This window comes from Oryzias latipes, chromosome 19 (assembly GCF_053564925.1).
Source record: "Oryzias latipes strain Hd-rR chromosome 19, Olatipes_Hd-rR_3.1".
Lineage (NCBI taxonomy): Eukaryota > Metazoa > Chordata > Actinopteri > Beloniformes > Adrianichthyidae > Oryzias > Oryzias latipes.
In genome coordinates, this window is record NC_136255.1 from 3,621,472 (window position 1) to 3,636,236 (window position 14,765).

General features: G+C 47.1%; 1 protein-coding gene across 7 annotated transcripts; it reads left to right on the plus strand.

Annotated features, from left to right (window-relative positions):
- Positions 1-890: 890 nt before the first annotated feature.
- Positions 891-13,741, plus strand: st6galnac (ST6 (alpha-N-acetyl-neuraminyl-2,3-beta-galactosyl-1,3)-N-acetylgalactosaminide alpha-2,6-sialyltransferase). 7 transcript variants are annotated; one of them, XM_011488480.3, is made up of 10 exons: positions 891-1,075; positions 1,590-1,835; positions 4,153-4,453; positions 6,468-6,633; positions 9,339-9,513; positions 9,634-9,772; positions 9,849-9,952; positions 10,180-10,263; positions 12,383-12,482; positions 12,561-13,741. In XM_011488480.3, exons 2-10 carry the CDS (start codon positions 1,687-1,689, stop codon positions 12,729-12,731), a joined length of 1,389 nt encoding a protein of 462 aa, XP_011486782.1. In that variant the 5' UTR covers positions 891-1,075; positions 1,590-1,686; the 3' UTR covers positions 12,732-13,741. The 7 variants fall into 7 exon arrangements, with proteins under 7 accessions (XP_011486782.1, XP_078793075.1, XP_020567519.1 ...); XM_078936949.1 differs by having other exon boundaries at positions 4,156-4,453; XM_020711860.3 differs by having other exon boundaries at positions 1,032-1,149.
- Positions 13,742-14,765: the final 1,024 nt, after the last annotated feature.

The window sequence follows — 14,765 nt, forward strand, 5'->3', positions numbered from 1 at the left end:
AATGTTTATGAAGAGAGAACAGAGGGATGTTGGAGCAGCTGAAGGAAAGACGAGAAGACGAAGGAAGAGAGGAGGTCAAAGGTCAAAGCAAAGTATGAGAGGATTAAGAAGACAGAGCGGGGGGCGGGGTCAAAAATAGAACCGTCCTGACAGAGGAAGTCAGACTTCACATGTGGAAGTAGAGGGTTACAGCGGTCGTGGCTGAGCGGCGTGGGGAATCAGCTGACAGGAAACTGGGGCAACGGCGCCAAAGACGGACGCCGGTCCCAAAGATCCACCTTTTTTTTTTCTTTCCTCTATTTATTTCAGAACCTGAGTCCGTGCTGTGAAAAGGCCCAGGATGTGAGGACGCTGTTACTGTTTCTTCCTCCTGAACACTCACAGTCCTGATGACGTTGGGGGCGTGGCTTTGGCGACAGAACGTTAGACTGCATTTCAACAGATGCGTCAGAAACAGTGAGGCGCTCGCTGTCACATGCTTATCATCACTCGGTCACAAGGACGCTATTCTGAAGCTGGCGACTCCGCCCACTCGCCCCTCGCATAAGCCTGTGCAGAAGTGCAGATCACTCCCCGTGTGTGTTTGCTGGTCCTGCCCTGACCCGGCGTGACCTCACACAGCCGCTTTGTGTTCTATAACGCTGTGAAAGAATAAACGTTTGTAAAACTGCTGCTTTTGTGGTGAATCTGAATTGAAACCAGAGCCGCCGGTTCCCTCATGGCGTGTGGAAAGCGTGACCCACTTCCTGTGTCTTCCAGCAAACTCTTTCCTCCGGCGTGCAGCAGCGAGCCTCTTCCCTCCTCAGGACGGACAAAAGCTGCAGCCGCCGTGGCTGCTGGTCGCTGGGAACATTTCAGAGCTGCCTGAGGTGGGATCCTTCCCCCACTTCATTCTTGCGCAGGACTTCAGAGAAGTGGGGGGGGACCAATTGCCAGCAGCTGTTGCTCATTTCCACAATGGTCCCGCCCCTACAGTGCAGAGGCTGGCAGCTCTGAGCAGCAGATGACAAGGAGAGCTCTGTGAGAGGAAGAGCTGTGCAGCGAGGAGAGGGAGACTCAGCCCAGGTCTGCAGCGGTGAGAACTCTGCCGTCTCTTTCGGGGGGGGGGGATGGAACCCGCCTCTTTCTGACCCCGGCTGGCACCGTTATGTGAGCACTTGAAACTTTTCAAGCGGTGAAAGCAAAGTTTTCTGCTGCTGGAGCCAGGAGAACGGGACGAGGGCAGCACATTCCTTCCATTCCCCCCACTCAGTCACAACTGGAGGAGCCAGGATCTGCCCCCGCCTTTCAGGAGTAACGGCGGAGCAGATCCTCAGCTCTTCCTGCCTTGAGGCTCAGACCTGAGCAGAGCCTCAGAAGCAAAAGTTTCCTGCTTGTTTCCTGTCTTAGCATGACGTCTGATGAGGTTTAGTGTCTTCCTCTCCGAGCTGGCGGTTGGTAAAGACGATGAAGAAGCTGCTGTGTTTTTGTCATTCGAGTATCTGTTTCTGCTCAGAGCTAAGGTTTCCCTCCAGACTCTCCTCTGCCTCCTCTCTCTGAGGCTGAGACCAACATGGGCTAATTGGAGCTCGGTTCTGCCTCCTCCTCAGAGAACCGGACCGAGTCCTCCTCGTCTTCCACGTTCTGCCTCCTGATGCTCCGGCGGGCGCACGGCGGAGCTCGGCGAGCACACGCAGCCTGCTGGCCATGGCGCTGCTGAGGAGGTTCTTTGTGGCGGTGGGGGTGGTCAGCTTCATTCTGTGCATCTACGTCCTGGTTCTGAACCGGCAGTGGCCCCCATCTGCATCCCTGATGCCTCACGGGTATCGACAGGATGTGACCCGGAGGACAAACAGGTGAGACATCCAGACACGTCCACCACTTGTCTCGGACCTAAATCCAAACATTCTGATTTAAAAAAAACTTTTATTTTTTATCTTGAAGCTCTTAATTTGAGTTTTGGACCAGCACCGAGCGTAGAACCTCCTGCTCTTTTGGCTGGACACATGATCCAGGTGATCATGTTTCAGCTGGAAACCCCAGCAGCTAAAGTGTCATCAAGAACTTTTAGACGTGTTTGGGGTCTGGAAGTCTCTGCCTGAACCTCTCGATTAAAAAACTACAAACAGGAAGTGACAATAAAGTAAAGAAACACCAAAAGATTCAGCGTCTACACTTTTCCTTTCACTCTCTCATTTGAAGAAACCTCCTTCAGTGTTGGAAAGTTCACTCCTTTGTCATGTTGTCATAATAATTGTGCGTCCTGCACGGCTTGTTTACCTTTTCCCTCCTGCTGCCGTGTGACTTTGGGGCAAAGGGCTTCATGCAGAAAACTTTGAACCCTTAAGTGTTTCTTTACGGCCTTCAGTCAGAGATAAGAGCCAGAGACTTCCTCTTAAAGCGTTGACGCCTCACACAAGTCCTCTTCTGTTGTCTTCAGAGTCAAATGTGGATGTGTGCACATTTTCGGGTCAAACTCTCTGCTCCTCTCCCTCCTTGTGCCGTGAAAGGCTCTCCGGCTTTCTGGCAGCAGGGCTTTCTCGGCCCGCCGTGGAAGTGTTGGCTTTGTCCCAACAGGCACCGCTCCAGCTCTAAAGGCCAGCAGCACCTCTCGGCTGCATTTGGTCAGAGGAACGGACACAATGGCTGACAGGGTTTCTTTTCAGCCCAGGCCTGATGACGTGGGAGCCTCTGACTTCAACCGGAAAGCGAGCTCTCCTGTACATCCTGTTGCAGCCACGTGCACAGTTTGTGGTGAACGTGGAAACGTCTGCAGCTGATAACGTTTTAATCTTTGATCAAACATTGGGCCGTTTTCATGCTGAACTCTTTCCAACATCCGGATCTTTTGGGTCAGCTGTTCAAAGTGCTGATCTCCTGGTAATCCAGCTCTGTCGTGTCACCTGGTTTCTTGTAAACCTTTGACCTTTCGGGCTGCTGTCGGTTACAGTTGTTTGCCTGCTTTACGAGCCCTGAATGCCTGTTTCTGCATCAGCGTGGCTTCCGGTGTTTGACTGGAAACCAGGCAGCCTGTCGGGCTGGAGGAGAGGACCCCCCCCCACTACAGGAGCTGGTGGGAACGTCCTCTCCGTGTCAAACCTACACAAGCGTAGAGGTATCCAATGAAAATGAGCGAGCCACGGACCGGATCCGTGTTTTAGTTCCTGAACTGTAGATTGTTGTGCAGAAAATGGGTTCCAGCTGCAGTTTTTGATTAATCTGTTCTGAGTTTTAAAGTTTGTCTTTATGTTGATGCTTGTGAAGCTGCAGGCAGGGACCGTAATAAAGCCCCCCCCCCCAGACAGACGGTAGCTGTTTGTCTGTGACTCACCCTGAATAATCCAGAAAACATCACAGGAATTCACGGACCGATGTGGCTTTTCCACTTTGAATAGTTGGCTTTCATGAGGAGATGCAGCCTGTTTGGAGTTCTTAAAGGAAAAAAACTTTGCTTTTTTTTTTTTTTTTTTAAATTGAGGTCAATTCTCTTCCATACAAACCAAATTTTGAACTAAAGCTTTTTTTCTTTTTTTTCTTTTAGAAACTTGCGGTTACATTGCGGTTCCCTGCTGTCAGAGTTAGTGCAGAGATTCCTATTTCCAGCTTTCCTCTGATGTCGTCTGTGGGGTCATGTGACCTGAACGGTTTTCTGCTCGATCCGCTTGTCCTTGTTTCCCTTCAGGATCTTGTTTGGCTAAAAAAAACATGATGTCTCGGCTTTGTGGCTCACATTGTCTTGCTTTGTCCCATCTTCCATTCTGGAACCGTCAACCCTTTGGAACCACAGTGGGCGTGGCCTAAACACTGCAACCAGCCTGAACAAATGGCCAGTTCAGACGTTGGTGACACGGGGAAGCAGTCCAGTTACTCGGGAACGGTTTCTGCAGGATCTGACTAAACAGACCCATGTTTGATTTTCCTGTCATTCCCTTGTTCTGTGAAACAGACGGTCACCGCAGCGCTCTGTTGGGAAAGGGTGGAGCAAAGACGTCCATGGATGTTTTGCATTGTATGCTTTACGCTGACTTCACACCCTGAATAAATGTTAATACTTAAGCCGCTCTCCATGGCAGACCCTCCTTGGTTAAACAGTATTGCCTTCATGCTGGCAGAGAACCCGCCTGATACCAGAGAGTTGTGGGTTTGAATCTGAAGGTATTCTGTCCGTCACAGCAGTTCAGAGGAACCCAAAGAGCCTCCAGGCAGACGGGACGACCCCCACCGGCAGCCCGACCTGCTGTCCGCCTCCCCCACCAAGAAACCTCTACCAGGCCACAATGTGCAGACTCCAGCAGCCACCGAGCCCCACGTGCACGGAAAAGTACGGGCGAACGTCTCCACTTCCCCTCCAGGCTCGGACCAGGTGAAGAAGGCAAACGAGTCGAACAGAGTTCTGCCCACGAAACCAATCGGACCCACAGATCCGCAGTACATTGGAGACTCCTACATGAGTGACGGAGTCTCCCTGCACACGGTGAGTCATCCAGAACTCCCTTAATGACCTAAACGTCCTCAATGTTAGCAGATCATGCAAGAACCTCATGGTCCAACGCCGTCTATACCATTAAAAACACACAATCTGAACTTTGTTGCATGGTAGGAACATGTAAACATGTCACGTGTGCACATGTGACGGTTGGTTTCAATCCAAGAGTTTTTGGTGAAAGTCCCTTTAAAGGAGGAGTAGGACAGGTGAGCCCAGGAAAACTGTGAGTTAGAAGTCAGGTTTGCATGAAAGCTCTCACAACGGCGCTGGAGACCAAAAGAATGTCCCTCAGCAGGATCCCGTTGCTGCAGATGAATCTCTGAAATGCTCTGATAATCCTGCTGCTTATCTGATTTCAAGTCTGCTACTGTGCGTGACGTCCCTAAACCTACAGAAGGCATAGACTGAAGGAACGTTTACATATCAGTTCTAGTTTTTCCAGTTCGGGTTTTGTTATTTAAACTTCTCATCAAGTTTCAGAATCTGTTAGTTCATCCTGAGATTGAAGAGTAATCTTTGTATTCAGTTACATTGAGTATTCCTTCATGTAGTCCTGATTCAGCTGAAATGCAGCAGCTGCTCCGTGTTCAGGTGTCCGTGAACCAAACCATGACTCTACCTCTGCTGTGCCTCATTGTGTTTGGAGATGTTTTCCAGGTGTTTACCAAGCCTGTCTCCGTTCTCAGAAATGTCTTCCCTTTTCCTTCCATGAACTATATCGTTTTCATTGTTTTAGCGCTTTTGTCTTGGTCAAACTCCACGTCAGCAGGCGCCGGCCCGTCTGCACCTGTCTGGCTCACCTGAAGCTCTGAGATGTAAATGATTTGAGAGAATGCAAAGCAGCAGGACTGGGGACGATTAGAGGTTTGCTTTTTCACTCCTGCTGTTAAACAAATCCTCTTTGGATCAACTACACCGTTCTTTCATGTTGGCTGCACGCGTGTGTTCAGCTTCCTGTCCTTCATCAGTGACCACCTGAGGTTCAAGTCTTGTGTGTAAATTCTGGGAGCTCTCACTTTTCCTTAACCCTTGTGCTAACCTATGGGGTCAAGATGACCGGATCCTTCCATTGACGTGTTCTCCCTACCAGGACAAAGGTGGTTAAAGGTGGAAAGATTTCATGTAATCCATGGACACCAGTGAAGATCACAAATCATTGAAGAAAAAAGATTCCAGAGCACTGTCTAGTGGGTCTAGATGACCCAATGTTAAAGTCCCTAGGATAGCACAAGGGTCAACTGAGGATTTTTGAACCTAAAGTTCTGAAGTTATGAAGACAGACGCCTCCTCCTCCGTAAGCAGAGCATGCAGTGATGTGGAATGCGAGGAGGAGCTTTAGGCTTCTGCTTTGGCCTTTTCTCCTCTGGATGGTTTCTTTTTCAGGACTGAAGAGCAACACCAAATGCTATTACACACAGCTGTATAAAGATAAACGGGGCTAACCTTTGACCTTCCAATCAAATTCAAGCCTAAACAGCACAAACTGGTCAGATATAAAGGACACGACCCCGGAGGCAAATTACATTCTCTATCTAGATGCCTTCTCTCTCTCTCCCTCTGTCTTTGTCTCTCTCCCTCTCTTTGAAGTTTAGTTCTTTGGTCAGAGTTTTTGTGTGAAGGATGGTTGGAACGGTTTTCCGTCCCAGAACAACCTGAACACGGATGAAACGACCTTTAAATGTCTCTGCTGCTGAGCTGAGCTTGAAACCACAAGTTAATTATTCAGTAACGGAAGCGTCTCTCCTGCTGTTGAAAGGCTTTCTGCAGCTCTAGAGATGCTCAGGAGGCGGCTGATGCATTATTGCCTCCAACTACGGCTTCAGGAGGGAACTGTTGGATGTTTCTCTTCTATGGCTGCTTGTGGTTTTGCTGCAGGTTTCCAGCGCCGCTCTCTCTGTGGGTCTGGATGTGAACTTGAGAGCCGTTTTGGGCCTGACCACAGCGGACTCGTCGGCGCTGAAGTGTGGTTTGCTGACGTCCTGCCTGTGTTCTCTGCCCACAGCTCTGCCCAGACGGCGTCCGAGCTCGAGTCCAGAGCTCCGCGTTTGGGAGCAGATTTCTGGAGCGGATTCCGGTCCTGCAGACGCTCAAACATGCAACTCCTGAGCAGTACCAGCGTCTGAGGCGTTACCCAGGGACTCACGGCTGGGGAGGCGTGGACTTCAAAAGTGAGTTGTTCTTCCACAGAGGGGGTGATGGTCCGTCCTGTCTGCGCGTGTCGGTTCCTGCGGACGTCTTTGGTGATCGGCAGCCGGACAGCGGCTGCACCTTCAAGCACTGTGGTCTCACCTTTGGTGTCCTGCAGTGGTCCAGTACCGTCTTTCCCCGTAGAAAGGAAAACTACAGTGGTGGACAAAACTGTTGGTACCCCTCAGTTAAAGAAAGAAAGTCCACAATGCTCCCTGAAATGACTTGAAACGTACAAAAGTGACAAATTAAAATTTGTTGAAAATTAAATCATCAAAATAATGAAATAGGGCTGGACATAGATGATGGTACTCATAACTTAATATTTTGTTGCACAACCTTTTGAGGCAATCACTGCAATGAAACGGTTTCTGTATTTGTCAATGAGCCTTCTGCACCTGTCCACAGGTATTCTGGCCCCCTCCTCATGAGCAAACTGCTCCAGTTGTCTCAGGTTTGACGGGTGTCTTCTCCAAATGGATGTTTCAGCTCCTTCCACTGATGTTCAATGGGATTCAGATCTGGGCTCATAGAGGCCACTTCAGAATAGTCCAACACTTCTCTGAGCCATTCTTGGGGTTTTTGGCTGTGTGTTTTGGATGGTTGTCCTGTTGGAAGACCCATGACCTGCCACTGAGACCAAGCTTTCTGACACTAGGCAGCACATTTCTACCCAGAATGCCTTGGTGATCTGGAGATTTCATTTTACCTTGCTATAACTTCAAGACACCCTGTGGCAGATGCAGCAAAGCAGCCCCAAAACAGAACTGAGCCTCCTCCATGTTTCACAGTAGGGACAGTGTTCTTTTGGTTGGATGCTTCATTTTTGAGTCTGCCAACACAGAGTTGATGTGCCTTACCAAAAAGCTCCAGTTTGGTCTCATCTGTCCAAAGGACATTTTCCCAGAAGCTTTGTGGCTTGTCAACATGCATTTTCGCAAATTCCAGTCTCAAAAGTGGTGTCCTCCTTGGTCGTCTCCCATGAAGTCCACTCTGGCCCAAACAACCACGAATGGTGTGATCTGACACTGATGTACCTTGATCTAGGAGTTCACCTTTAATGTCTTTGGAGGTTGTTCTGGGCTCTTTGGATACAGTTCCAACTATCCGTCTCCTCAATTTGTCATCAATTTTCCTCTTCCAGCCACGTCCAGGGAGGTTGGCTACTGTCCCGTGGGTCTTAAACTTCTTAGCCCTTCACAGGAACTTCAAGCTGCTTAGAGATGGTTTTATAGCCTTTACCTTCATGATGTTTGTCTATAATTTTGTTTCTAATGTCCTGGGACAATTCTCTCCTTGACTTTCTGTTGTCCATATTCAGTGTGGTTCACACCTTTACACCAAACAGCATCGTGACTATTTGTCTCCCTTTAAATAGGCAGACTGACTGATTATGGGTTTGAAAACAGCTGTGATGTCAATTAAAGGACATCCCTGAGTTCATCATGACCCCCTGGGCAATTAGATCTCAGTCTTTTATGGAGGTACCATCACTTTTGTCCAGCCCTATTTCATTAGTTTGTTTTTTTAAATAATTCTGTTAATCAACAACTCAGAAGTAATGGCTGATTTTGATTATTTAATTTTCAATAAATTTTAATTTATTGTTACTTCTGTATGTTTCAAGTCATTTCAGTGAGCATTGTGGACTTTCTTTCTTTAACTGAGGGGTACCAACTATTTTGTATGTGTCACTGTATGAAAGACACTTCCCTGCTGGATCCGTCTTTTGTTTGCCTGGTCCAGTGGAACCGCAGAACTTTAGTCCTGTCTGAGGAAGACTCATCAAAAAGTCCAAGTCCTCTTCTTCCTCAAGCTTCAGAAAATGCCTTTTTTGAACGTGTTGCAACATTTCTAGTCAAGTTCACGTCTGTGCTTGTAACTGTGTTCAGGTAACGTTATCTTTCCCTAGGAAGCAGCCAGACTGAAGCTCTGAGTTCATTCATGTCAAAGTTGCTGTGCTGTAAAGTTGGATTTGTTCTGTTCTGAACACCGACTGATCCTTCACATGAAGCTGAAGTATAGAAGGACGTCCAGCCCGTCATCCACACTCGTGAGAGGGAACGTCCCACATTCCATTGAGGAACATCACTACTTTCCTTCAGGGCTTTAATGCCTTCAGTTTTCAGCCTCTGTGTGCTTTAAGCACCACTGACTGTTGGTTTCATTTTTAGGATCTAAACTGGTTAAAGAAGTCCTTTCCTTCCGTTACTGAGACGTTTGGAGAAGCTGTGGCGAACATGTGGCCTCCACACCCAAAACCTCTGAGCTCAACACTTCACAGCTTCCAGATGGAGCAGCAGGAGGATGCAGACGCCCTGAACAGGCTCCATTTACAGTCTGCATTCCTTCATTTTGCTCGACGGCACAATCTGTGTCTCACTCAGGACGTGGAGACCGGATCCAGGTTCCGCTGGAGTTACTGATCCGACGGGCATCGGCGGTTCCTGCTGCTCCTGGTTTCTGAGTCCAGAACCGTTTTTATTGGCTAGAAGACAAAAAGATGAATATTCTTTAGAGGTTGAACGGGTTCTTCCGTGTCTGTTTGCTTTTTCGAGCATCGTCTGCTTCTGGAACCGTGTTTGTTTTTCTGCGGCGGCGTCTGAGTGAAGACGCTCACGCCTTTGCGGCTTCTCGTGTGTTTGCAGAACTGTCAGTAACTTTTTCTTCCCACCTTTGTCTCCAGCTTTGGTGGAAACTCTCTCCGTCCTCAACACGTCTGCCAACCGGGAGATGCTGGACGACTGGCAGCGCCGCGGCGCCGCCTCCAGCTGCAGGCGCTGTGCCGTGGTCGGAAACGGCGGGATTCTGAAGGGCTCAAAGAAAGGCAAGGAGATCGACCATCACCACTACATCTTCAGGTAGAAGGAGGAGCACGCGGGGGGGGGTTAAAGGTTTTGGTGTCGTTTGGATGAGTAGCAGAGGCGACTTCGGGTCAGAGGCAGCATTAGTCCTGACTCTGCGTTTTTGACCCTCATCAGGACCAACGGGGCCATCACCAAGGGCTTCGAGGAGGACGTGGGCTCCCGGACCACTCACTACACCTTCTCCACCAACACGCTGATGAACTCCATGAGGAGCTACGCCCGCTTTGGCTACAGCAGGCCTCCCGTGTCAGAGGTAAGGGGGGGTCGCGGGTCTCTCCTCCCCCAGAGCTGCAGCAGAGACTCACCAACGCTGTGCTGCTCCCGCACAGGAAACCAGATACGTCTTCCTCCCGGATCACGACCGCGATTACCTGCTGGCGAAGGCGGCGGCGACCCACACTCTGGTGGAGAGGGGGCCTGAGAGGAAACAAGAGTAAGAAACACCCCCCCCTTCTGGTTTTCTGTCTCAGTGAGCTTCAAACCTTTTGCTTTTTCAGACCACAGGTTTCACATTTGAATAAAGAGATACTCAGAAATGTTTCAGGTTTCCTCTGTTTTCTTTATAAATGTCTCCGTCACCAACAGGGTTTTTCTCAGAGTGGGTCTTTAAAACTTTAGGATGAAGTTAACAGTCGGTCTAACCTGAAACTTTCCTTTCAGTCCTAGGAAGTACTTTGGAGAGGACGTGTCTGCAGAAAAGTTGAAGATCTACCATCCGGATTTTGTCCGTTACCTCAGGAACAGGTCAGAGAAAAGTCCTTTATGAAGACATTGGAACAAAAAACGGGTTTTCACTAAGCGCCCCGTGCCTAACAGCACCACAGTAGTACTAGTACACACATCTAGTACCTGCTGAGTATGAGTGAACGACTGGAGCCCCGGGGGGGGTGGACTGAGGCCTGACGTGACGGGACGTGACGTGACGTGACGTGACGTGACGTGACGGGACGTGACGTGACGTGACGTGACGGGACGGGACGTGACGTGGCCGGGCTGCCCGCTGTCACATCTTTGATTGATGGCTCACGTCTCATCTCACTTTCTTCCTATCTTTGATTTTGGTCTCATAAGTTTCAGTTTGATGTGACAAAGCTGCCATCAGACAGCTGCTGATTGGTCCAGATTGTAACCAATCAGGTGTCTCTGTCTCACATTGACGGTGCTTGGAGGCAGACATGGACTTTGAGTCGGTTCTGTCCCAACGGGGTTCTGCTGTCTCCAACCATTCTGGCCCGTTTTTCAGAGTAAAACCCAGAAGGAGCAGCAAAGCAGCTAAAGTCAAACAGGTTTAGTATTTATTCATGTTTGTGTAGCGACTAGAGTGTTTAAAATGTCTGCAGCAGAAAAAACGTCTGAGCTTCGACTCTGTTCAGCTGGAAGTTACTTTTATTACGATTTTAAATTCATAACTGAACTATTGTTTTATTTTCATCAATTAATGTTTAAATATAAAAAGAAAATAGCTTTTTAAAGGGTTTTTTTTTTTTAGTTTGGACAAAAACACAGGAATTCTTAAAAATAAGACGCTGTGAAAATGAAGATAAAAGTTCAAAATGTTTCTTCTGTTAAAAACATTTGGTCTACTCTGGTGAGCCATCATTATTTTACTTATTATTGCTGTTAATCCATTACAAAAATGAAATATGTGCTTTAAATCTACATTTTTTTTTAACAAATCTTAAAGAAAATCAAACTTTGGGCATTCACAGATCACACACAGGTCTGCTGGTTTAATGTCAGCAGATAAACGTTACAGTTTATTTTACAGTTTCAGCCATAAATTCACAAATCTGACTAAATAAAAATGAATCAATGCTAAAAAAAGAAAAAAAGTATTATTTTTAAAATGATTAAAAATGAAAATGTCTTCATCCAAAGAGACTAAATGGAGATAAAAAGAGCTGCTTCCGCCTCGGACGCCACGTTAGATAAATACTACGATTTGATTGGTTAGAATCTGGACCAATCAGCAGCTGTTTGACGGCAGCTTCATCACGTCAAAATTAAACTTATGAGAGCAAAATCAAAGCTAGGAAAAAAGGGCGAGACGAAACACAACGCATGCAAAAAGATTTGTTTGAATAAAAAAATAAAAAAATTTGAAAGCAAATATTTAACGTTTTCATTTGAAGCTCATGGTGTGCAACGGTGGGGCATAAACGTCACTCCGTAGTTTTCCAGCCCAAAAGTCTAAAACCACCGGAGCCAAAATATCACTCGGTAATTAATCATCCATTGTTGACCTGCTGATGTTCCATCGATCTGCCATTTCTGCTGTCAGTCAGAGCAGAACAGGAAAAAGAGAACTTCTGTTCAACTTTATCAGCAACCATGTTTTCCCCAAATATTAAAACAATCAGAAATAGCAAAGTGAGCTTTTATCCCCGTTAGGCAGCCCAAAGTTCTTGGAAAGGCGCCTGATAAATAAAATGTATTCTTATTGTTAATATTTGTTAACTTCAGTTTATTCTAAACCAATAAGAACCCAGATCCATGTTTCCTTCACATGATGGTTCTGTGGGACGCACCAGCGACCAAATGGACACATTTCTGATGTTCTTCCACCTTTTCTTATCTTTTACACGGATGGTCATAAACAAAATGTTTATGAGGCTTCAGCGCCGTGTTTTGTCTGGTCGTGTGGAAGCCTAAGGCTACAGCGCCGTGTTTTGTCTGGTCGTCTGGAAGCCTAAGGCTTCAGCGCCGTGTTTTGTCTGGTCGTGTGGAAGCCTAAGGCTTCAGCGCCGTGTTTTGTCTGGTCGTCTGGAAGCCTAAGGCTTCGTTCTGCAGCTGTTGGGAACATTTCTACTCACTGATCCCTTTGAGCTCCTACCACCCTTCTCATGTTCTGCCCTCGCCTCAGATTCCTTCGAGCCGGCATCCTGAAGGGGCGACACAGGGACATCTACCGCCCCTCAACGGGGGCCGTCATGCTGCTGGCTGCCCTGCACACCTGCGACCAGGTAACCTCTGGTGACCTCCGCAGTGTTTGTCTGATGGGGGTGACAGATGACTGAACGGTCGGCCGTTCTTCCCTGCAGGTGAGCGCGTACGGCTTCATGACCCCCGACTACAAGAACTACTCTGACCACTACTTTGACACCACCTACCGCCCAGTGGCCTTCTACGCCAACCACGACTTTCGGATGGAGATGGATCTGTGGCAGGAGCTGCACAAAGCAGGCCTGATACGGCTCTACATGCGCCACTAAGTGACCACACGACTGCATCTGGGGGCGTTACCACGAGGCTACGTCAAGGGCGGGAAAGTGCGGCGTAGCGGCGGGCGATTGGACTGACTATGCCGCAGATGGTCTGCTTTTCCTGAGGGAATGTAGTGTGAAACAGCTGCTGTCAATCATTTATGCTGTAGGCTGTGATGTGGGTTTACAAAAACAATGGATGAAAAATGTTGCTGAAAGTGTTTGTTTGGAACGGCAGCAGGAAGCGGATGAACCACTAGAGGGGAGGTGTTGACCTTTTCAGAGCCGTCTGTGCCTAAATGTTGGATTCTGCTGGATGGAGCCTAAATGCTGTTAAACGGTCGGATGGGAGACCCGGCTGAGGATGACGCTTCTGGAAAGACTTTTTCATTCTGGGAGGGGGTGTCATTGCAGATGTGTCTTATGAGTTTCTCTTTTTACCGTGGTTTTTGTCTAATTTATTTAACTTTTTAAAACTTTAACAGTCTGTCAACGTGACACAAAATTGCTGTTTTTCTTTTAGTGAAGTATTGAGCGGCGCATTTCAAAGTTCTAGTTTCCATGGGGAGCTTTTTCTGTTTGGAGCGTTTGGAAAGCGGACCGTCGTAACGGCAGTCCTTCACAATAAAAGCGTGGAGCTGTTCTTCTGAACCGGCTTCTACTCCTCCTGCCCGACGATGCAGATGAGAGCGCTACACTGCAATGAAGGAAAATGTAAAAATGCTGCAGGTTTAGGACAAAAAGGGGAGAAATGACCAAACCAGGGAAATCAGGGAACTTTGTAACGCATTGGTGTTGGACGGACCTGTTCATGCTGTGACTCTGAAAATCTGTGGTTTAGAATAGAACTCGGTTAAGGGAAGGCCTTTATTGCGAAACTTTGTCATCATTAACAATGTTTTTGTTTGTTTTTTTATTCTCTCACAGGTTGAAACTCGTTTTTGCAAATGTGGAAAAGTGTTCAGCTGTGAATGTGGGGAAACATTTTATGACTAATAAACTGAGATTTGTTCACAAAATCTGGATGTTTTTTTTTTTTTGCTGGTTTCTCATTTTTAAAGTCAGAGTTTTTCCCCAAAAACCAAGAAGCTCAGGATTTCTCATTTCTGTATTTTGTCAAATCTTTTTTGGAGGAAACCAACAGAAAGGCGTCCATATTCCAGCGGCGCAGGAAGATTCTCCTGATCCTCTCAGAACTGCTACGGTTCTTTCTGAGCACCGTTACACTTTAACTTTATCTGTTTCATTACGGTTCAAAACACAAAGATAGTCATAAAATATGAAATGAAAACAGTACCATGACACCCAGATGGGACCCCTCCCTCCACCCACCCCAGCCGACCCAATGACAACGAGCACCGCGGCAACAGCCCCCCCCCTACAGGCGGGGCCGGTAGTGCAACACTGAAGTAAGAAACATATGAATAAAAGAAAATGATTAAAATAAAACCTTAAATCTAATGAATATTCTAATAAATATGATAGTATATTAAAAACATAATAATAGTCCTTTTATAATTAAAAAAATGCATTAAATAGAGAAAATTAATAAAAGAATGAAGCAAAAGTCATGCAGAGGCCAGATTAAAAAGATGAAGCACTTTGTCGTCATGGCAACAGCAGCATGAAGCCATAAATAAAGGTGACAGAAACCGTCTGCGTCTCTACGTCTGACTTTTTGTGTGTGAAATAACAGTTTGAAACAAACAGTGGACGAGGATTCTTCACCTAAAGTCTGAATAAGACATTGAAGGAAGGGGGAAAGTTTTACCTTTGGATATGAAAATATTCTGGTGATGATGGGCTGGCTTTGAGAAGGAACGGGTCGAGTGTTTTAATATTGCCCACCGTTTTCTCAGAGGAAGAAGCAGGAAGAGGGAGGGATGGGAGAGTGCATCTGCTGCTGCCGCTGTACTAAACTGCTGGTGTTTTATAGATATTTAATTTCATCTCAACTGTAAAATATGTGTCTGAGAGGGAAAAATGAACTTTTTCTGGTGTGATCTATTTTTTTTTTAAGTTTTACTCATTTTGCAGATCTTT

Coding starts and splice junctions, on each gene's coding strand:
- st6galnac (XM_011488477.3), top strand. CDS start 1,447: ATGAAGAAGCTGCTGTGTTTTTGTCATTCGAGTATCTGTTTCTGCTCA. Junction 9,514..9,633: donor CATCACCACTACATCTTCAG/GTAGAAGGAGGA, acceptor GACCCTCATCAG/GACCAACGGGGCCATCACCA. Junction 10,264..12,382: donor GTCCGTTACCTCAGGAACAG/GTCAGAGAAAAG, acceptor CCCTCGCCTCAG/ATTCCTTCGAGCCGGCATCC.